This window comes from Sylvia atricapilla, chromosome Z (genome assembly GCF_009819655.1).
Source record: "Sylvia atricapilla isolate bSylAtr1 chromosome Z, bSylAtr1.pri, whole genome shotgun sequence".
Lineage (NCBI taxonomy): Eukaryota > Metazoa > Chordata > Aves > Passeriformes > Sylviidae > Sylvia > Sylvia atricapilla.
In genome coordinates, this window is record NC_089174.1 from 1,065,266 (window position 1) to 1,087,735 (window position 22,470).

The 22,470-nt window shown below is 50.9% G+C and overlaps 1 protein-coding gene across 1 annotated transcript in view; it reads left to right on the forward strand.

Moving 5' to 3' along the window:
• Positions 1-22,196, forward strand: part of PCDH19 (protocadherin 19) — a 57,522-nt gene extending 35,326 nt beyond the window's left edge. The window contains exon 5 of the mRNA XM_066338589.1: positions 21,389-22,196. Within this exon, the coding sequence (XP_066194686.1) occupies positions 21,389-21,963 (575 nt within the window). The 3' untranslated portion in view covers positions 21,964-22,196. The remainder of the gene's footprint in view (positions 1-21,388) is intronic.
• Positions 22,197-22,470: the final 274 nt, after the last annotated feature.

Below are 22,470 nucleotides of genomic sequence, written 5' to 3' on the forward strand. Positions count from 1 at the left end.
TTTCTCTGGAAGTTTCTACAAATTAATAAAAGTACCTACTTTCTTGTATTCATATATGCAGCACAAGACATAAAGTGTAACATTCACGTGTGAGTGACAGCAAACCCTTTAAGATGGATAAATGCTGTAAGCTTTCTTTACAGGGCAGTGTCAATTATTACAGCTCCTCTGATTTCTGTATTATTGCACGGCTCTGGTAAAGCAGCCTCAGTCAGCTCAGTGGTGCTCCTGCAGTGGCCAGCCTGGGGGGAAGCAATCAGCTTCTCACAGCACTTGGAAAGCCCCAAGAAGGATTTTTCTGACGAGTGGGTAAGCTGGTCTATGGGAAGAGGAGTTGATTGTCTCATGATTCCCACACTTCTCAATGATTGCGTGTTGAGCATCTCAGTCAGCTCCGTGTGCAGGTTACTGATGCTTTTGTCCACGCTCTCCCCGTCCTCCCCGAGCTCCTGGTGACATTTCCTAACCAGGATTGTGGAGGGGCATAATATCATCTGCTAGACCACTGAATGTGACTCAGCTCCTCCTTCAGAGGGGGATGTGGACAGGCAGAACTGGACAGAGGGACAGCTTCAATCTCCCTTCACCTCCGTGCCACATCACAGCAGAGCAGGGCAGTGGTCACTTCAGGAGGTTTAACCCACTCGTGGACTTGCTGTGGTCACTTCAGGAGGTTCAACCCACTCATGGACTTGCTGTGGTCACTTCAGGAGGTTTAATCCACACATAAATTTGCTGGTTGGCACAGACAGATCCCTTGTGCTGCTCTCCCTTAGTTTCTTAGTAACACTGAGCACAGCTTGGAGAAGTCCTTGCTGGAAAGTGCTGGAGGGCAGGGGTGACACTGAAGTCATCTCCTTAGCAATAAGTGAGGCCAATCCCTCTTTGCAACAGCAGAACTAAATAACAAACAGATGTGCAACCTCCTTTGTTTGCATAAGAAGCATTGTTCTATATCCCACATAGTCCTGGCACTCTTCCTCTGGTTTTCAGGTTCCTTCAAAGATAGTTCTTGCAGAGTCTTCATCACTGAAGTTGCTCCATTCAGGGTCACGGGATTATAACCTTTAGATCCTCAAGTTTTTTTCCCCCCCTAAGCACAGAGAACACTCACCAGATGTGAACATTTTGGCAACTTGGAGAGGAGAATTAAAACTTGAATCCATGCCCTGTTGTGTAGGTTTGTAATGGATGAATGATCAGCCCAGAAATTTGGAGAGTTTCAACTGTTTTATTGTACTTTTTAATGAGATTTTGTCAAATTCAGTCGTTGCTTACCCATATTTTTGCTGGGTGACTGGAGAGCAATTTATAGGAGGTATGAAGAAGAGGTATTTCAGATTAGAGAATTTCAGCTTCTATTTCTGCTTGGTTTTGTTAACTGTTCCTAAACTCCAGCTCAAGGAGAACCTTAGCAAGAGAAGATCTTTGTCTCAGGGTTCAGCTGAAGATGGGGTTGTTTTAACCCTGGCTCTTCCAAAGCCTCCTTTTCCAGGACCACTACCCAATACTTGCATTTTAAGATATTTTAAGATAAATAAACAGTTCGGGCAAGCTTGCAGCTTGCTATTGCCTTACAAACAAGTCAAAAAAAAAGGCTCAGATGGCCTCCTTTCCTCCTTTGCCAGTAACTTCTAAGGAAACCTTTAACACTTTCCTTCTCACAGCAGTTAAGACTGGCAAAGTGGTCAAGGTAATGGCCATCAGATTTAACAGTGGGGAAGGTATATGAATAAAACCAAACCTTCTGCTAACGCAGCAAGCCAGCACTTCCCAATCTCCTCCTGTAATCAATCTACATCGTTAATGACTCTGAAAACAGACTGAACTGCTGGGGCTGGCACTGGGAAACTTGCATTACAAACTAACCATCTCTTATTAACCTTTTGGTGTTTCCTTCACAACACTAATTAGAGCCAAATAAAACTACTGTTTGTGAAACTCTTAAGTTAAAATATAATTTTCAGAGAAAATATGGTGAACTCCAGAGCTCCTGTTTGCTTGGCCTTTCTTTTTAATTATGATAGAGGATGGCTGTTACTTGTTTAACACAGGCTTACATGATTAATGCTGCAATGTTACTGTAATTAAAACAGCAAAAAAAGATGTGATTGGGGCCCGTATAATTTACAGACATCTCGGCATTCTGGTGGCAGAGCTGCTCTAAGTGTTGCAAGGAGGAATCGTAAAAATTTATTCTAATTAAAATTGCCAGATTGACTAAACAACAGGTGACTTATGTAACTTGAGCGACTTGCGCTCGGGGTGAGAAATCATCTGAAATCAGTGAATTATACAAAGCTGGCTATTATTCTGCTAAATGGGAAAGTGTGTGCTTACCATGGCAACCCGCATCAGTTTCTCAGCCACTGGAAAATACAGGGCCCTTTATTAAAGGAATAATCAGCAGGAGCAGCTCAGTGACCCCGGCTCTTTGGGGCAGGGACACTGCCCTGTGGGTTTGGGGCAGCTTTTGGGGCACAGGTGAGCTCCAGCAGATGAAACCCTGCCACGGTACCTGTGGCAGGTGTGCACCAGCATCTCCAGAGGGGCTGCCACAAGTTGGGTGCCTGTTGTTTTTCCCTCCACAACGTGGTGTGGTTGCATTTATGTGTGTGATAATGACAAGTCATTTGGACCTCTGTTAATTAGGCTGCACGCTGCAGAGGGCTGTAGGGCAGGGGCTGGGTGCAGGGGAAGGAGCCCACCCCTCTCCAAATCACGGTGATATGGGCGAGTGTCTGAACTGCTCCAGTTCCTGCAGATATCTGCTGAAGGGAGACACACCACTGGGTTTGTATGTAGGTTGTTTTACTAAATGATCTACGTAATAATATATAAGTCAAAACTCTGTAATAATTGGCACCAAACAGCAGAGAGAACTCGCAGCTTTTATCTGTCTTGAGGGAAGCGCTGCCACTCAAAACTCGTGAGTGCTATGTTTTATTTCTCATACAGCATATGTGAATGTAAGACTGGGTAGATCTAAATGGGTCACAGAATTATTAAGAGGTTTGGCAGCCGTTCCTCCCAGTGCAGGTACGTGGGGAGGGGGTGAGCTGGGGAGCAGCAGCGTGGGCTGTGCCAGGCTCTGGCTGGGTGTGTGTTGCCTTTGCTCAGTCATTTCCCCTTCCATCCTGCATTTAACCCTGTGTCTGTTTGGAAAATAAGTTCTTTATGGCGAGTATTATTATAGATTTATGTTAGTCATGATGTGTATAATCATGGTATGTGTAATGTGGCCCCTATTTTTGCTGAGTATCTGTAATGGTAGTGATCAGCTTCCCCACTCTCACCATCAGCTCTCTTAGTGTTTTCATTTTTCATCAGAAACCCCTTTTTGTTCCGTTTTCCTTATTGCATTTCACCCTTTTGCAAGTCTGGAGAAACAACTTGCTGTGTAACTGGCTTCACTGGCTACCACCATGACGTTGTGTTTCATTACCAGCATCCACAGCTGGCTGGGGGTGCTGGCACATGGCAGCAGGTGACAGGTGGTCACTGCTGTGTCCCCTCACCTTTGGGCAGTGACAGACACACCTGGGCCAGGGCAGTGGGGTTGGGTCGAGGTGGGTCAGGCTCAAGGTCTGGGTGTCATAAATAGGGGGACATCTGGGCGCGTGGAATGACTGGCTGTAGTGAAACCAGAGCTGTATCCCAAAGAAATCCTGGGTTAGCATCAGTCCCTGCAGTAAAAGGAGTATAAATTGAACCACAGAAAAAAAAAAAAAAGGGAAAAAAAAAAAAAAAAACAAGATGAAAAACCCCCTCTCTGAATGGAAGCAATAGGAAATGAAAATTGCTGAGATATACTGTCATGTGGGTAGTGGTGCTACCAACCTTGTGCTGCAGTAATTACCTCTATGCATGCAATTTGTGCTCGGCTACGACTGATTTCCCACATCATCCGGTGCCCAGGCTATATTCAATCAGTCCCAGCTGGAGAAAACTATCTTGGATCATTTGGGGAGATTTCACCACAGATGCTACCTTGAATCCTGGGGAAGCGTGGCACAGCCACCCTGGCACAGGGCTGGAGGTGTGGTGGTACAGGTCAACACCTGGCCAGAGCGTTAGGAACTGTGTAAATGCATCCATCTCTGAGGGTCCAGCCCTTGCAGATTGGCTTAAAATAATTTTGGCGAGACTGCTCTTCAGAGGTGTTTTGTAAAGCAAAAAGTTCAATAAACAAAAATAACAAATGTTACAGAAAACAAAAGAAAAGCCACGCACAGGTGTCCAAGAAACCTCTGACACCCTGCTGAAACACTCCAAAAAGCCCTCTAGTTTCTTTGTGCTGCTTCCCAAATATTGAATGTTTTAGGAGGGACACTTTGGCCTGCTGCCAACAGGGAAAGGTGCAGGATTTGAAGGACGGTGACAAGGTCCCACAGGCTCTTCTCTCTCTCGGCCCCGAGCCAGTCACTCTGAGAACAGCAAAGAAGTTTCTGGGTTCTTTACCTTATAAGAACTGCAAGGGGTGAGTCTCCAACTTTTCCCTATATGGAAAACACTTGCTGTGTGTGGGAAATGCATCCCTACACTTGCTGGGTGTGGGGACAGTCACAGGAGGGTCCCTCCAGCCAGGGACATGGGGTGCCACATCCTGTGGGGTGCTGAGGACCTGCAGCAGGTAGGGGTGGAAGGTGAGGAGCTTCTGGCACTTCCTAGGGAGAAGACTTGTCTCTGCTTGGCTGCGTGCTGGAGAAAAGAGCAGGTTTTGTGGTTGTTCCTGCGCTGTTTTATGTGAAAAAATGAAAGAGTGAAGAGTGTCGGTTGGAAGTTTTTGTGAGAAGCCAAGGGAGGTGGGTGTCCTCATCTCCTGCAAAACCAAAATAGGTCGAGCACTTGATTTCCTCTGACTGCTTTGGAAGTGCTGGCTTCAGTGAAGGGATGAGGCAGAGGAGGAGCTGCCTCGCCTGCTCGGGCACGTTCCCAGGCAGCTCCTTCAGCAGGCAAAGGCTCCCAAGGCAGGTGAGGAGCCTCCAGATTTGCCCCAGGAGAGGGACTTTCTCAGCTACCTGCGATCCTGGATTAGGTGCAGCTCGGTGAGAAGCTGGAAAGGGGCAGCTCTTGTGTGGGAAGAGGGATTTGGCTAGAAACCTGAAGTGAAAACTGTGCATAGTGGTAATTCAGGAACTGTCAGAGAAGGTGGTTTTTTTTGGGAACAGTAGCTGCATTATTGGAAGGTATAAATGCTTTTGAGGAGAGTCAGGCACACTCAGGTGTGTCCTGGAAGGTTTCTATGTGTATGCTGGACTTTGCTTTGGTTTTTACTCTCTGTGTTTACCAGTCTGTCTTCATCATCATCATCACAGAATAGTTTGGGTTGGAAGAGACCTTACAGATAATCTACTTCCAACTCTCTTGCAATAGGCAGGGACATCTTCCACTATCCCATGTTTCTCAGAGCCTCATCCAGCCTGTCCTTGGACACTTCCAGGAGTGAGACACCCTCAGCTTCTCTGGGCAGCCTGTCCCAGGGTCTTGCTGCCCTCACAGTAAAGAGTTAATTCACAGAATCACAGGGTTGGAAGATGCCTTTAAGATTATTGAGTCCAACCTATGCCCTGACACCTCAACTAAACCATGGCCTTGAGTGCCACATCCAGTCTGTCCCTAAACACATCCAGAGATGGGACTCCACCACCTCCCTGGGCAGACCATTCCAGTACTTTATCACTCTTTCTGTAAAAAACTTTTTCCTGACATCCCACTTGTATTTCCTTTAGCACAGCTTGAGGCTGTGTCCTTGGTTCTGTCAGCGCTGCCTGGAGAAAGAGACCAACCTCACCTGGGCACAGCCACCTTTCAGGGGGTTGTACAGAGTGACAAGGTCACCTCTGAGTCTCCTTTTCTCCAGGATAAACACCCCCAGCTCCCTCAGCCATTCCTCACATCCCTCACCAGCCTCGTGGCCTCCTCTGGATGTGCTCAGGTGTCTCAATGTCCATCCTGAACTGAGATCCCAGAGCTGGACACAGCACTCAGTGTCCATCCTAAACTGGACACAGCACTCAGTGTCCATCCTAAACTGAGACCCCAGAGCTGGACACAGCACTCAGTGTCCATCCTAAACTGAGATCTCAGAGCTGGACACAGCACTCAGTGTCCATCCTAAACTGAGATCCCAGAGCTGGACACAGCACTCAGTGTCCATCCTAAACTGAGATCCCAGAGCTGGACACAGCACTCAGTGTCCATCCTAAACTGAGACATCCAGAACTGGACACGATACTCAAGGTGTGTGCCCTCACCAGTGCTGAGTACAGGAGAAATTCCTGATGTCTCATCCAGCCTGGGAGTCTAAAGCTATTCCCCTTGCTCTATCACTCCACTCCCATGTCAGAAGTCCCCTCCTGCTCTGCTGCAGCCCCTTTATTTGTTATTTGTGCTGCTGACACTGCTCACCAGCACACTTTGGTGGGGGCTGTGTGCTCAGGGTGTCCTGCTGCGTGTCGTGTGGCAGGCTCCCACCCCTGGATCCCAGGAATGCCGAGTGCCTAGCAGCTCTCTCCGGGTGACTTCCGTGTCCTGCATCTGTTCTGACAGGCGCTGCTTTTGCAGCTGCTCCCTGATGAGTTTTGGTCCCTCAGATGCATTGATTTACAGACCTTTCCTGTGCAGTACAGCTCTTCTCGATGACAGCCCATGAAGCACATGATAACTCAGCAGCCTAAATTATTCAGGCAAATTGAATGTGTTTGGCTTGTTCCAAACTTTTGTTTCCTTTCAGTGCTGTCAGGAGCGCAGGTAGCCCTGATGCTTGTATTGCAACTCGTTCAAGTGCCTAAGGAGACACAAACAGCTCAAGTATAACCCGTGTTTTACCTTGTTTGTCGCTTACTTCCACCTTGTTGTGCTTTTTCTGGGCACTTCTGGGCCTCATAAAAGTGTTTATCTTGCACCTACGGATTGCTCCCCTCTGGTACACTGCTAGGTTCTGGGAGTTCTCTGCATCATGTGGTGGAAAAGCCCCTGTAAATCCAAAAAATTTTCTCTTCCACCCTTTAACAGAAGTATATTCACTCATGCAAATATTTTGACCCATTAGTCATCACCGTAGGATCCAGAAACCTCATCTTAATGAAGACAAGTAATTAAAATTAACAATTCTACCTGCAATTCCCCCATTGCCTGACCTCTGCTTTGTCAGTGTTCCTCCATTGTTACTAGGTGGATGTGTTAAATTAATTCACTGTAAAAATCCACACCAGCCCTTCTTTGGGCAGCCTTGCCTTGCAGGGACCACTGAGCTATGGCAAGCAGGTGGAGGAGGAGATGCCTTGTCATTGCAGACATGTCCCCTGGCTTTCTGGACACTGTTCAGGAGCTTTTGGGCGTAGGTGAACAAATTGGCTTTCGCCAAACACGCGTCTGGAGATTTAGGACTTCGCTCAAGGCCTTTTGAATGTGCCAAGATTCTTTCAGCTGAGAGCACTGGGGTTGAAATAGGACCTGAGAGAGATGGCATCCTCAGGGGACGTGCTCTGAACCTTGCTGGAGACACTGGTCATCTAAGCCTGTCTTCAGAAGTAAATTGAGGGAAGAGATCTCTGCTGCTGAACATCTCCCTAATTCAGTGAACAGAAGACAGAGCCTTGGGAGATGGAGTTTTGCCTTGGAAAATTCCAGCTGCAAATGAGATGCATGATTTTAGGAATTAGAATAATTACCCCCTGGAACAGGTTCCCAAGGGATGTGATATATTCTGTATCACTTAGAGTCTTTAAATCACATTTGCATGTTTTTCGGAAGAGCGTGCCTAGTCACTCAGAGTGAAGGGCTGTGCTTGAGAAGCACAGCGTGACAAGGGCTGAGCATCCCTGGCTTTGCAGGGGAGCAGAGCAGGGAGTCACCCTGGTTCCTGCATGGATTGAGCTCTGCAGATCCTCGGAGCGCTGGGTTTTGGCACATCCTCGAGAGGAGCTCACAACTGTCCCCTTGGCCGGTGCAGGAATGTGCAGAGCTGAGCAAGAAACGCTGGGGATGATTCAGGAGAGAGCTCCCCCAGCCAAAATCTGCCTTCTCTTTCCAAACACACGCAGTCCCTTCCTCTGAATCAGATGTCCCCAGGCGCTGAGCAATCCTGGCTGTATCAGTGTTTCCAGGACCTTCCCTCCCACCTCTCCCCCAGTGATGAGAATATTTTTGAAGATCTCATTTCCTGGCCTTTCCCTTTCATCTCTCAAAACAGCAAGTAAATGAACAGCCCTTTAGTTTTTAGTTACTGCACTGCACCCAGTGAGCTATCAGAGGCTGTTGACAGTGACTTTTCTCTTTTCCATGCTCCTGCCTGCAGGATTTGGGGAGATAATTCATTTGGTCCTGGTGCTTTGTCAACTTTCAGCAGTTGTAATTGCCTAATGATCAGTGCTGATGCTGTTGTTAAGCCTGTTAAAACTTTGTCCTGCTGAACAGCCAGACTGTGCCTGTCTCATCACGTTGTGCCTGCTGTGCTGGCTGGGGCTGCCTTTGATGCTCCCACCCTGGCCCCATCTTTGGCTGCTGCTTCCCACCCACCTCAGGCGCTGCCGAGGGGATGGATGGATGCAGCAGGGTGCTGCCCACACTAAGGAGTTACAAATAGCTGGAGAATATTCCCAGAGAGAGCCAGATGCTTTCCAGGATGAATCCTGTCCCACCTGTGCCGGCCCCATGGACCCTGCAGCTGGCTGCTGAAACGGGTCTGGAGTCTGTGCCCTGGTGGGGTGGGTGAGAGCAGCTCTCTGGAGGAGGCTGTCACTGGTAGGGCACTGCTGTTCAGCAGCCTACTGCCGTTTCTGCTTTTCCAGCTCTCTTGTGCCTTTCCCGCCCTCGTTAAAAATTTTTTTTAGGGCTGTAATTGGCCGCATTTCACTCTATTGCCTCTTCTGCTGCTCATCCGAGGTGCCCAACTGGCTGGTGCCATCTCTGGAAGCCCCTGTCGCTCACCCTCGCCTCTTCCAAGGCTGTTTTTTAATGGCACACACTGAACATTAGTGCATTACCATCCCTTTTCCAAGAACAGTCTCCATCCACTCTTCTCCCGTCCCCCAGTGCCTCATCCAATTTAATTAATTATACTTAGTATATTACGCATCCTGTCAAAGTTTTTCCTTTCCGAGGTTTAATGGTTTTTTAATTCTAATGCATGCTGCATGTGTAAGTGTTTCAGCAGCGAGGCGAGCGTGCAGTGGCAGAGAGGCAGCATTACATCCCTGTGCCGCAGACAGCCAGGGTGGGTCCTCCCTGTAGAGAGGCTCCAGTGGAATTGCTGCAGGACTGTGCTGCCTGCCTTCCCCCTGCATCCCTCTCCTTGTGCTCAGGGGGAGAATCAGGCCGATTCCACTGCAGAGGGGCACCTTGGGGTTGATCCCACTCACTGGTGGGGCGTCTCTGTGGAGCAGGAGGCTCAGCCCCAGCGCCCACTCTGTCCTCTCTGTGGCTGCAGCCCTGTGCTGGACTCCAGGGTAGTGAACTTGCCTCTTCTCCTTGTGCTAACTCCGTCTGAAAGCAGCAATTACATCAGTCATCTCAGCCTTGCTTTATCCCTCTGAAGGAGGGCGGTGTTGAGGATGTGGTGGGGACCAGACTAATCAGGTAACGCCGGCTGGGGCTGGTACCTATCGCTCTTTATTTCCCAGTGACACTTAAAAGGTTTGGTCAGGAAGGTGGTTCAGGAGGAATGGCTTTGTGGGGTCTCATACTGACTAGCTTTGGGTATTTCCAGATAAAACCTGCTCAGACTAAGAGGGTTGTGGGTTGGTGGTTGTTTTTTTTTTCCTGCCTGTCAGTGTTGCAAAGTGCTTAGGTTTTGAAAATCCAGCTGGGCTCCGTCTGTCTGTCACACCATCGCTAGGAGTAACGATGCCGTGGTGCAGTTTTGCTGACAGCCCTGTGAACTGGGGCCAGGAGCCAACACAATCCAGCCTGACCTCGGGGCAGTGCTGCAGGAATGTGCCTCGGGAAAACAGAAATCCTCGGAGGCTGTGCTGGCAGAAGCTGGGGCAGAGCTGGAACAGCCCGTCCTGGGGAGCAGGGGCCTCCCAGCCTCTGGACCCACAGCAAGGGGTGTGTGGGAGGGTCCCAGTGTGGTGTGCAGCCCCCCAGGCAGGACTCAGGGTCACTGCCCAGGTGCCTGTGGGTTGGCAGCAGCTTGGCCAGGAGGGCTGGAGCTGTGGAGCCGACTGCTCTCCTTGCAGTGCTTGTGCAGGTCTTGAAAATACAGATATTTTCCATTCCTGTTGTTCAGTGATATCTCCCTGTGGCTCTGCAGTTTGACAAGCCCAGACACACTCCAGGGCTCGTTCTCCATCTCACCCCCTTGGCTGTGGGGCCAACAGAACGGGATGGGGTGGGGCAGGATGGGACCCCAACTGGATTGCTGGAATTGAGCTGGTCCATGACTCACAGGTAAGGTCATTTCCCCAAGCTTGTAATGAGGTTTTAGATTTAACTCTTGACCTTATAGTGGTTTTGCATGCGTGCGTATCTACCCTCTGGATTAATGAAGGTAAACTTAATTGCCAGAACGAAGTTTTGTCTAATTAAATGGATCAGATTCTCAGACTTTGGCAATTCTGTCATCTCTTCTGTTGGCCCCAGGGCCAGTGTAACCCACAGCTGGCATTTCCCTGGCATTGCCATTATCCCTGGAGCTGGAGCCTGCTTTCAGCCTTCTCTGTATCTCCATGGCCATGCAGAGAAAACAGGAATGTCCCTGTGAGTCACGGTGCTGGGTCAGGCTCCCTTGGGTGCTGGACAGTGTAGAGAAGCTTTTGCAGACCTGTCCCTGTGGCTGTCCCAGATCCCTGTGGGATTTTCTGATGGACCTGCCCCCCCTAGGCAAACATCTTCTCGTGGAACATCCCTGTACTTCAGAGTAAAGATCCACCAGCATGGAAAAACCCCCGTGCTCATCTGAAAAAGACTGAAAGTAGAGCACCAGGGAGGGGATAATGCTGAGCTCCAGGGTGGAGGCATGGGAGGTCAATGTCATGATGAGAGATGGCCAGCAACCAACATTGCGGTTTTTTAAGAAAAGGCGTAAAATTCCCTAGCTCTCTCTTGATGATGGGGAACGCCCCATTGTGCTGGGAAGCCTTCCAGCTCCCTCCACTCTTCAGAGCTGCACACTTTTAGAAAGTACAAAGAGCTTCTCATAATGTTTTGCCTTGTGGGTACGTCTATGATTAATTCCGTGCAAGCATTACTGGTGCAATAACAATACTGAAGGTCCTAAAACTGAAAAAGGAAACACATTTGGCTCGTACTTCATACACAATCACTTACACTTAAGCTATTGATAGTTGATTGGGATCTGTAGACTGCTGGGCTGGTGCCACTGGGTTTCTGAGCGCGCTCAATGGCTGGAACAGACAGCGAGGCTGTAGGTTTTGGCAAGCTGTAGGTCTCATTAGTCAGGCTGACTGTATCTGACACGAGAGATTCCCATCCACCAAGATGAAGCTCACTTCCCTAGGCTTTGGCTGACGTCCCAACAATATTTACATGAAGGACAACAGAGGATCAGTGTTAGATTAAGGCTGTGAGTTTCCAGTAGGCAGACAGTTAAATATTCTATTGAAATACTCTTTTGATTATTTAGATAATAATGAAGTTTATGCATGTCCTTGAGAAATCTGGGGAAAGGCAGTTGTTTTATGCTAAGCATGCAAAGATGTGTTTAATCTTGATAATAGGAGTAAATTATGTATCAGCGTTTATAACCTCGGCTCCTCTATTTCTCACTTGTTGTGTGGAGCCACCAGAAACCTCTCAGGGAAGGGGGAGCAGTGCTGGGAGGGTGGCAGCAGGAAGGGGCAGGCAGCCTCCCCACAGCACCCTGGCCTTCACACCCCTGCAGGAATGGGATCAGGATGGCTTGTTCTGTTTTGTCCTGGCCAAGGGAGGTGCTGGTTGAAGCAAGACATTAACCGTGAGCCCCCCGAGGAGAGGGCAGGGATGTGCTCTGACAGGCACTGGGCCAGGAGCTGGCCCAGTGCAGGCAGCCAGGAATTGCTTCTTATCTCCCCCAACTGTAATTTCTGTTTTGCTGGATTTTTATCAGAATTGTTGAGTTGCCGTTTTCTGACCGATGCCTGATTTTGAATAGGAGAGAGTAATAATTTGATTTATTGCTGCCGTTGGAATGTGGCTGCGTGGCTAGTCCTGCCTTGCCCTGACAGAATATGTGAATTTGCTTTGTCTATGACAATAGCAGAGAACAGTAACCTTTGGATTAATTTGCTGTAGCGACTAAAGTCCCATTAAATGGAAGGCAGCTGGTGTCAGAGGCATAAACTGAGACAAAGTTTTGCTCCCAATTGTGGGAAATGTGTTTAAACAGACTAGAAATGTTTCCATCTCTGCAGGGTATAATATACTCAAATGGTTGCATTAACATGAAAAAAGTATAAGGAAGAGTGTATTTAGGACAATCCCTCTGTATCCAGTGCTAATGAAATTGAATTCCAGTAATGAAGTCAGGGGTTGTATTCTGCGCCCGTGCAGGCGGCGCAGGAGCTGCCGTCAGCATTAATGGGAGCCCTGCCCGTGGGTTGTGGAGCAGTAATGGCTCGAGATGGAAGAGGCCCATCAGAGCCCAGAGTGCTCTCCTCTCTCTCCCAGGGCTGGATCCCGCATCCCAGACCAGTTAGGATGCTAATGAGCCCTGTATGGAGGCACGGGCAGAGGAGTTTCGGAGGTGAAATCCCCGCCGCTCAGGGGCCAGCACGAGCTCCACGGACCACTTAAGAAAAGGATTAATTGGAGTTTAAATGGTGTGTTCCGCCGGCCTTCTGAAAGGGAATTAATTTTTCCTTGTGAATGAGGTGGGGATTGGCCTGCGGTCCTGGATAAAGGGGAGCAGCCAGCATTAAATTGCATTCTAGCCCATAATACCTCCTGGGTCTGACTCCGCTGTAGTGCATGGCATACCCACACTCCAGCTCCTTCTGCCTTTGCTTATCACCCTCCTTCCCTTAGCCTGCTTCTCATCCCGAAGGCTTCAGCATCCCCAGAGAAAATCCTTTGCATCAAGTCTGTCCTTCCCCTCCAGCCTGCAGCTGGCCGGGCACCCAGGTCTGTCTGTCCCTCAGCCCTCATTCATAAAACGGAGATAGTTCTGCAGAAAAAGGGAGTTATTAATGGTAGTACACAGCAGGGGAGGAGGTGAATGGCTAGCTCCTGGCTGGTGTAAATCAGTGGGAGTCCTCAGCATTTTCTGGGAGCTGAGTGTGTCTGCAGCACTTGGAAGCGAGCCCCCTTGCACACCTCTGCTGACCATTCCAGAGGCACTGCCCATGAGCTGCATGCATCCATGGGTCCTTATCAGCAATTGCCTAATAAATGAATCCAAATCACAGCCCTTGTTTCATTAAAATAATTCCAGTGCTTCGTCCAAGCACTGTTGACCTTCTGTGTTGGGACAGACAATCCAGGATTAAAAGCGCAGCGTTTTTAGATTGCATAAATCCCAAATAATGGTGAAAGAGAGGAAAAGAAAGGCTTCTTGTTGCGGTAAAAGAGCATTTGTCACTGTCCCTGGTTATTAGTATCCTCTGAGCATTGTGCAGGGGAAGCCACGCCAGGATTACATTGCTGCATTGACTGGAGATTTCTTATTAGGAAAGGCGAGGAAGGCACTGTAAAGCCCATAGGTCAAAAATATAATACACTATTCCCTACCTCTTGTTTCCTGATATTATGCTATTAGAGGAGATAAGGGAGAGGTGCAGAGTCTTAATTTACAAGCGAACGATGAACCATGGCTGGGGACTGTTTGTATTTTGCTGGAGCTTATTATTTTTTCTGGAGTGTAATGTGGTGGATCACTGCCCCTGAGCCGGGAACAGCCGCTCCTTTTGGGGTGGAGGGGGTGTGGGCTCCACTGGTGTGCTGAGGGGTCTGGGTGCTGCACAGGGGCTGGGGGACAAGCCTTGCACCTTGTGCATACGCTCCTGAGAAAATGAAGGTGCTGGAGTTGAAAAGAAACCCCGAAGTAGCTGGAAGAGGAGTGTTAAATAATGCAGTTGCGCATTGTCCATGAAAGATGGCTAACCATGAGTAAACATCCACAACAGTGTTTGATCCCTTCGTGTTTACTATTTATTCATATTTATTATTCATAAATTCTGTCACAAATGTTGGGCCTGCACCCCAGTGAGACATTTGCATTTTATTTTAAGTTTGATTCCCCCCCCCGCCCCTCAGTTTCATGAACTGAGATTTAATGATTTGCTTTTCCACATTGCTCCCGTGCTGGCTCTCCCTGGTTCTCCTCTTCTTGTTTCAGGAAGAGATTTCTAACATGGAAAAGTGATATTTGAATAGATTCCCCTAAGGCAATCAATTTACTTCTAATTTGTCTGGAACTAAGCTTTTCTTTGTTGCAATGAGAAAGGATTGAAACTGCTGTAAAATTTATTAGCTTCCAGGAAGATTTTGAAATGAATTTTTTAATGATCGTGCTGTTTGCTGTACCCAGGAGCGGTGTCATCGTGATTACAGTATAATCATACGGTTGCTGAAGAAACACCAAAATGTGGAGGTAGAGCCAGGCTCCTGCACCAGGGGACCTGTGGCACCTCCCAGATGTGGGCACTGTCCAGGTGTGGGCACTTTCCAGGTGTGGGCATCACCCAGGTGTGTGCACCACCCAGGTGTGGACACCATGGCCGGTGCTGCTGCAGGGCTGGGGGCTTTGGGCTGGGGCTCACCCACCTGTGCATATCCCCAGCAGGCTGGGATTCTTCCAGTCACTCCTTTCCTCCCCTTATGTTTGGTTTTCAAGCAACTCTTCTGCTCCTCTTCCTTGCTCCCCGTGTAATAGCACAAATGAGCTCTACTTACTCACCTCAGCAAAGCTGCTCTGACATGGATTGGATTGAACTGAGCTGCTGTTTGGAAATGGGAACTCCAGGGACTATTGTCATCGCCCAAATTGCACCTTAGATTGTATAACAGCACATGTCATCTGGCCATTTATCAGGAATATTACATTCCCAGGCACTTGCACCTTGCTACGATTTAACTTTGTCTCTTTGGCCAGCGCTGCAATTCCACTGGAGATAATTCAATTGCTCTGAGAGCTGAATGGGCACCTCGCACACCCTCTCTGTGTTGCTCTGCTGCAGGTGCCTGGGTGCTGGACAGGAGATTTGTACACCATGGACATTCCTTAACACCCCCCTGCAAGGAGGGAAGAGCCTGTGCTGTGTGGAGCTGGAGCTTCTTCCTGCAGTGCCCACCACGTGTCCTCTGCCAGCTCCTCCTGGGCTCTGGCTTTTGAGCATCCATCCTGTGTACCTGCTCTTCTCACCAAGAGCTTGCACGATGGGATTGGGAAGTGCTGAGGGTCTTGGCTGGGTTGGGAATTTTTTCCTCTCCCACCAGGTGTTCCTGCAGCTGCTGCCTGGCTGAGACCCACAGCAGTTGCCTTCGTGCTGGTCTTCTGAGTTGCATGTGGAGCTCTGATTTGAAATCTGAAGCTTAACATGGATTTTGCTTTACTTGTTGAAGAACATATTTATTCCAGAGGTGGCTGTGGATTTTGTGTTATTTCATATTTGCTATGCAAGGGCTTATGTTTAGTAATGACGTATTTTTTCCCTGCCAAGTCTGACTTCAGGATAACTGCTCACCTCTTGATGAAAAGGCTTCTGCCAGGATGTTTTGTACCTGAGAAACGTTTTAAAAGTGACCCTGCCCTAAGGGGCTTTGAGACAAGGGTCTGGATTTGTGCTGGGTGAGGACATTGCTGCAGTGGGACGTGCACATCTCTGGTACAGCATAACACATGTAGGGCACTTGCCCTCAGATGAGTTGCTCAGCATGTCCCTGGGCCACCTGGATGCCACATGAGTGCCCCTACAGGTGTCCCCAGAGCCTGACTGGCAACAGAATTATCCCTTCAGTGTGTGCAGTGTCCTCAGCTCCTTAGAAAGTGCAGCTCTGGTCATGTCCTGGGCCATGGTGGTCTCCATCCCAGGGCTGTGGTGTTCCCAGTCCCCAAGCCATGGTGGTCTCCATCCCAGGGCTGTGATGTTCCCAGTCCCCAGGCGATGGTGGTCTCCATCCCAGAGCTGTGGTGTTCCCAGTCCCCAGGCCATGGTGGTCTCCATCCCAGGGCTGTGGTGTTCCCAGTGCCCAGGCCATGGTGGTCTCCATCCCAGGGCTGTGGTGTTCCCAGTGCCCAGGCCATGGTGGTCTCCATCCCAGAACTGTGATGTTCCCAGTCCCCAGGCCATGGTGGTCTCCATCCCAGGGCTGTGGTGTTCCCAGTCCCCAGGCCATGGTGGTCTCCATCCTAGGGCTGTGGTGTTCCCAGTCCCCAGGCCATGGTGGTCTCCATCCCAGGGCTGTGGTGTCCTGTGTCCCCAAGCCATGGTGGTCTCCATCCCAGGGCTGTGGTGTTCCCAGTGCCCAGGCTATGGTGGTCTCCATCCCAGAGCTGTGGTGTTCCCAGTCCCCAGGCCATGGTGGTCTCCATCCCAAGGCTGTGGTGTTCTGGTTCCCCAGGCCATGGTGGTCTCCATCCCAGGGCTGTGGTGTTCCCAGTCCCCAGGCGATGGTGGTCTCCATCCCAGAGCTGTGGTGTTCCCAGTGCCCAGGCCATGGTGGTCTCCATCCCAGAGCTGTGGTGTCCTGTGTCCCCAGGCCATGGTGGTCTCCATCCCAGAGCTGTGGTGTTCCCAGTCCCCAGGCCATGGTGGTCTCCATCCCAGGGCTGTGGTGTTCCCAGTCCCCAGGCCATGGTGGTCTCCATCCCAAGGCTGTGGTGTTCCCAGTGCCCAGGCCATGGTGGTCTCCATCCCAGAGCTGTGGTGTTCCCAGTCCCCAGGCCATGGTGGTCTCCATCCCAGGGCTGTGGTGTTCCCAGTCCCCAGGCCATGGTGGTCTCCATCCCAGGGCTGTGGTGTTCCCAGTGCCCAGGCCATGGTGGTCTCCATCCCAGGGCTGTGGTGTTCCCAGTCCCCAGGCCATGGTGGTCTCCATCCCAGGGCTGTGGTGTCCTGTGTCCCCAAGCCATGGTGGTCTCCATCCCAGGGCTGTGGTGTTCCCAGTCCCCAGGCGATGGTGGTCTCCATCCCAGAGCTGTGGTGTTCCCAGTCCCCAGGCCATGGTGGTCTCCATCCCAGGGCTGTGGTGTTCCCAGTCCCCAGGCCATGGTGGTCTCCATCCCAGGGCTGTGGTGTTCCCAGTCCCCAGGCCATGGTGTTCCCCAGCCCGTGGCAGCTGGCAGGTCCTTGCCAGCCTGGTGCACTGGGTCACTTGGGAACTGTGTGTTGGGATAAGGTGCTCACGCTCACACAGAGCAGTGCCAGAGCTCGGGAGGTCTCACCCTGCTTTGCCCTTCCGTTGATCCCCCTCCCTTTTCCTCTCTCCAGGCCTGGTCAGGCAGCAGTTTCAGCCTGCTCAGTCCCTGCTGTGAGCACAGAGGGGAGGGGAGCTGCCTGTTTTGGCTGCCAGGCACTCACCATGCCACGTGTGTGTGGTGGTTATTACCTGGGCTTCGCTCCCTGCATCAAGAACATTTTATCAGTGCAGACAGTAACAGTTGTATTGACTAGGGCAGGTCTGGGGCTGTAAAAGGACTTCCTGTTGTCCTATTTTTGATTGCTAAAGTGGTGAAGAGCAAGACAGAACAGAACAAGTAATGTGAGTGTGAGTGTGAAGGACCCTCCTGGGTGCCATCAAGGCTGGGTGAGTCAGACTGAGCTGCAAAGGGCAGTGCCAGGAGCGTGCCCTGCAGCTCCCTGCCTGCCTCTTCTTGGGGCAGGAGGAGGATGCAGGGATCAGCCCTGGGGTCAGCCACTGGAGGAGCTCAGACCCTGCTGTGCATGCCTTTGGATCTGGGATAGCAGAGGAATGGTGTTTCTGTGCATCAACAGGCCTTGCTTAAGGTGTAAAAATAGTATGTTTTATCAACTACACGGCCAAGGCAGTGATGGATGGGTGGGTGGCTGAAGATCCCCATTCTGCCATGGAAAAGTGGCTGCTGCCTGGGGCTCTGTGCTGGTCCTTGTGTCTGCTGCCAGGTCAGGGCTGCTCTGGCCAGCCTAGACACATGTTGTCCCCAAGAGCAGTGTGGTTTCTGGCTGCAGGGCATGGTCTGAAAGCTGAGACAAGTGCTGAGCACAGAAGCAGAGTGACAGAATGTGCCATGGAACTACCTGTTGTCTCAGGTCTGTGGATGATGATGACTTGTGCCCCTCTGCCTGTCAGCCTGGCCTCTTTGAGACTTGTTAACATTCCTTTCCTAATACTAAGGATTGAAGCAGTGTAATTAAATTTAATGCTTTCCAGCTCCTTTCCTCCCTGCATTTCAGCTGCTGCAGGTTCTAGACAAGCATGGTGATGTCCAAAGCTGATCATCTCCCTGGCGCAGAGGCACCAGGCCAGTGCTCTTTAATGAACTGCTCTTAAAGCACAGGTGCCTTTCCAGGCTTTGAGGAGTATCCATCCACTTGCAGTAATCAGGGAAGTCCTCCAATTGTTTTTAGCTGCAAAATGTGCCAGTTTGGAATAAATGGGTCAGGGCAAGACAGACCTGTGCTCCCCCTGGAGTGAGGTTTGCCTTGGCTGTGGTCCCACGGATTTGGGGAGGCTGAAGTGTGCTGCTGGGCAGGGAAGGTGAGGAGAAGCAGCTCCCCTGTGCCTTCCTGTGCTGGACCAGCCAGCCCAGCACACTCCCAGATGCAGCCTTTCATGTTTGTGGAGAGGCTGAAGTGATGTGTGCTCCAGCAGCACGCCCAAGGTCACACAGCACAATAAATCAGTGTCTCATCGGGGATGAGAATCCAAGATATTTCTGTAGCCCCTCCAGCCATCACCAAGTCCTCTGCTATCACAGCCAGACTACACAACTTTGTATGCCTGTAGCACCCTTTTGAAGTTAAGCTGTGGATAAATAGGGAGACAGCAACATTTTCTGGGCAATTTTTCTTTTTTTCTTTCTATTTTGCTCAAGTACTTGAAATTAACAGAATCAAAGTATAAGATCATGGGCTTTTAGAGCTCGGTGCTGGATGTTCTGTGTGTAGGGCTCAGGGCATCCTTCTCTCAAGCTGCTGTAAAGGCAGCTGCCAAAACCCAGACCTCCTCCCCTCCGCCCAGCCCTGTGCTCCACATCACTGGGTTGCTGCTCTGATGTAGAGAAAAAGCTGATGTTTTACCCATATATTTTTCAATTAATTGGCTTCTTCTCTTTAAAAAAAAAAAAACCACCCACCCCTTTCTTGGTGGTTCTTTTTTTCCTTTTTTTCCCTCCTCTTTTTCTTTTTCTTTTTTTTTTTTTTTGAGGTCTGCCTTTTACTCGTTTATTCTCTGTAAGTGTTAAGCTGCTCATATTTTGGTGCATTGTGTTATGTGCTGAGAATTTTTATCAGCCGCCCTAGTGCTCGCATGTGGTGGAAATACCAATGTGTCTGAGGAGCGGAGGTTATGCACACAGATGTACAGAGCACCAGAATGAAAGGTTTGCAGACGGGCAGGGAGGGAACCCGGGCTGAGTCTGCACCTTTGCTGCCTTCAGTCCATCAAACCGGCCCCCGCCGAGCGTGGGCTCGTGTGCCTGATGGCATTAGAGCTTTAAATGCTGCTCCGAGTGTCTGTAGGTTATGGGAGGAAGGAGCCGCGTCTCTGCGTGGGGAAAGGCTGTGCTTTATGAGGGCCAGCTGCAATTACGAGCTCTTATCAAATGATGGAGAAGGCCAGGCTGAAAAGCAGCCAGGATCCTGCGGTGTTGGGTGGGAGACACGGTCGGGTGCTCAGCGCAGGCTGGGCAGGGTGGAACTGCTGAATTTGATTTCCAGCTTCGCACTTGGCTGAGCCTGGCTGCTTCCCCCAGCCCCAGTTTGTCCGTCTGTGATGTGGGGGTGAAGCTGTGCAGTCCTCTGGGATTGACTGGTGGTGCAGGAATGCACGCAGGCTCCGGGCATGAGAGTTTGCACTCGCCAGGGAGCCCTTGGACCTCATCATGGAGGGTCCTTGGAAAGGGTTAAACCACCAGTCCGTATTTCAGCGCTGTAAAGTGGTGTTGGGACGACAGCCCCAAGTCGAGAGAAGGAATCTTTATTGCTCCTGTATGAATAAAGCCCCAGCGCTGGGAATGACACATTTAATCTTCAGTGGAGTGGACAATCTCGGAGATTTATAAAGCCTCTGTTTGTGTGAGAGGTCAGTGGGGATTAACCAACAAGTTAAAACACATATACAGCAGAACCACAAAGAACCTTCCCTCTTCCCCCTTTTCTTTCCTCCCTCTGTTCCTTCCCCTCTCTGCAAAAAGTCAAGCTTAAATGTCACGTCAGCCCAAGCTTAAAACACGGTGGCTTTTAGCGCTGGTCACTAAACCCAGGAACCACTGGCTCTGAGGGCTTGACACGTGGACAGCCCCGTTGTGATGGATTTGCTGCCGTCGCTCCTTCTCCAGCCTTCTGTTCTGGTGCTGACAGGTGACACACAACCTATCGGAAATTACACTCCAGACTGTAGAGCCTTAAAAGCGATGGCTGTTTGGGGCACAGTCACTGCTGTTTGGGGTACAGTGACTGGTGTTTGGGGTACAGTGACTGCTGTTTGGGATGTTTGGGGTACAGTGACTGGTTTTTGGGGTGTTTGGGATGTAGTCATTGGTGTTTGGGCTGTTTAGGGTACAGTCACTGCTGTTTGGGGTACAGTGACTGCTGTTTGGGCTGTTGGGGTACAGTAACTGGTATTTGAGCTGTTTGAGGTGCAGTCACTGCTGTTTGGGGTGTTTGGGGTGCACTGACTGGTATTTGGGCCGTTTGGCGTACAGTGACTGATGTTTGGGCTGTTTGGGGTACAGTAACTGGTGTTTGGGCTGTTTGGGGTGCAGTGACTTATGTTTGGGGTGTTTGGGGTACAGTGACTGGTGTTTGGGGTACAGTCGCTGGTGTTTGGGGTACAGTGACTTGTGTTTGGGCTGTTTGGGGTACAGTGACTGCTGTTTGGGGTGTTTGAGGTACAGTGACTGGTATTTGGGCTGTTTGGGGTACAGTGACTGCTGTTTGGACTGTTTGGGGGGCTGTCACTGCTGTTTGGGGTACAGTCACTGCTGTTTGGGCAGTGACTGGTTTTTGGGGTGTTTGGGGTACAGTGACTGGTTTTTGGGGTGTTTGGGATGTAGTCATTGGTGTTTGGGCTGTTTGGGGTACAGTCACTGCTGTTTGGGGTACAGTGACCGCTGTTTGGGCTGTTTGGGGTACAGTGAGCACTTTCTGGGCTGTTTGAGGTGCAGTCACTGCTGTTTGGGGTCAGGGGATCTCCTGTGCTTTGGGAGGGGGGCTCAGCGTGCTGTCCCCCAGCCCGGGCAGGCCGGTGGCCGCGGGCACTCCGGGCTGTGCCCCCGCTCACCGTGCCCTGTGTTTTCTCCCCGCAGAGCAGAGCGAGGGGTTCCACTGCCGGGAGGAGTGCCGCATCCTGGGCCACTCGGACAGGTGCTGGATGCCCCGCGGCGCCGTGCCCAGCCGCGCCAAGTCCCCGGAGCACGGCAGGAACGTCATCGCGCTGTCCATCGAGGCCACGGCGGTGGACGCGGAGCCTTACGCAGACTGCAGCACAAAAAGGACCTTCGCCACCTTCGGCAAGGAGGGCGGCGAGCCGCCGGCCGAGGAGAGGCTGCCCAACCCCAAAGGCAAAAGAACGGTGGACTCGGCCACCTGCAGCCCCAAGGTGAGCGGCGCCGTCCGCGAAGCCGGCAATGGCTGCGAGGCCGTCAGCCCCGTCACCTCGCCCCTGCACCTGAAGAGCCCCTTGTCCGGCAAGCCCGCGGCGCCCTACGGTGCCGGGCACGGCCGGGAGCCCTTTGGGAACAGCGGCCCTTCCCGGCCCACGGAGGCTGAGCCCCGTGGGGCGGACAGCGAGAGCGGCGGGCAGGAGGGGAACCCGCTCCTGCAGGAACGCCGGGAAAAGGACTCGCCCGGCGCTCGCAGGCTAAAAGACATCGTCCTCTAAGCGGCATCCCGCTAGAGTAGGATGGGGATAAAGTATGGGAGACAGCACGACTCCCAACTGCAGATTGTTTTTATTCGCTTACCAATGGTTTCACAGATTGCTGTATTTAAAAGCTTTCCCTAAGTGTATTGTTTATAAATGAAGCTATCGTTAGTGTGACAATCCCACGTGTCTGACAGGCGGCAGGGGTGTGCAGCCCGAGCGGAGGAAGCCGGCGTTTGGCTTTTTTTTTCTTGCCGGGAGGCTGCTGGTGGCGGGGGGCAGAGGCCAGACCCCCCTCGCCACCCGCGGTCCTCAAGGAGCGCTCGGCGTCCCCTCCTCGGAGTTTATATATTTTTATATCTCGAAACGAAGAAAAGTTTCCATTCCCGGAGAGAATATTGAGTGGCTGATTCCTTATTCGGACATCTTTGGTGACCACCCCGGCGGTTTTGTAGTCCGGACAAAGTCGCGGCTGTTTCTTGTGTGGGACTGTTCAGAGTGGCAGTCGGGTGGGTTTCGGTTCAA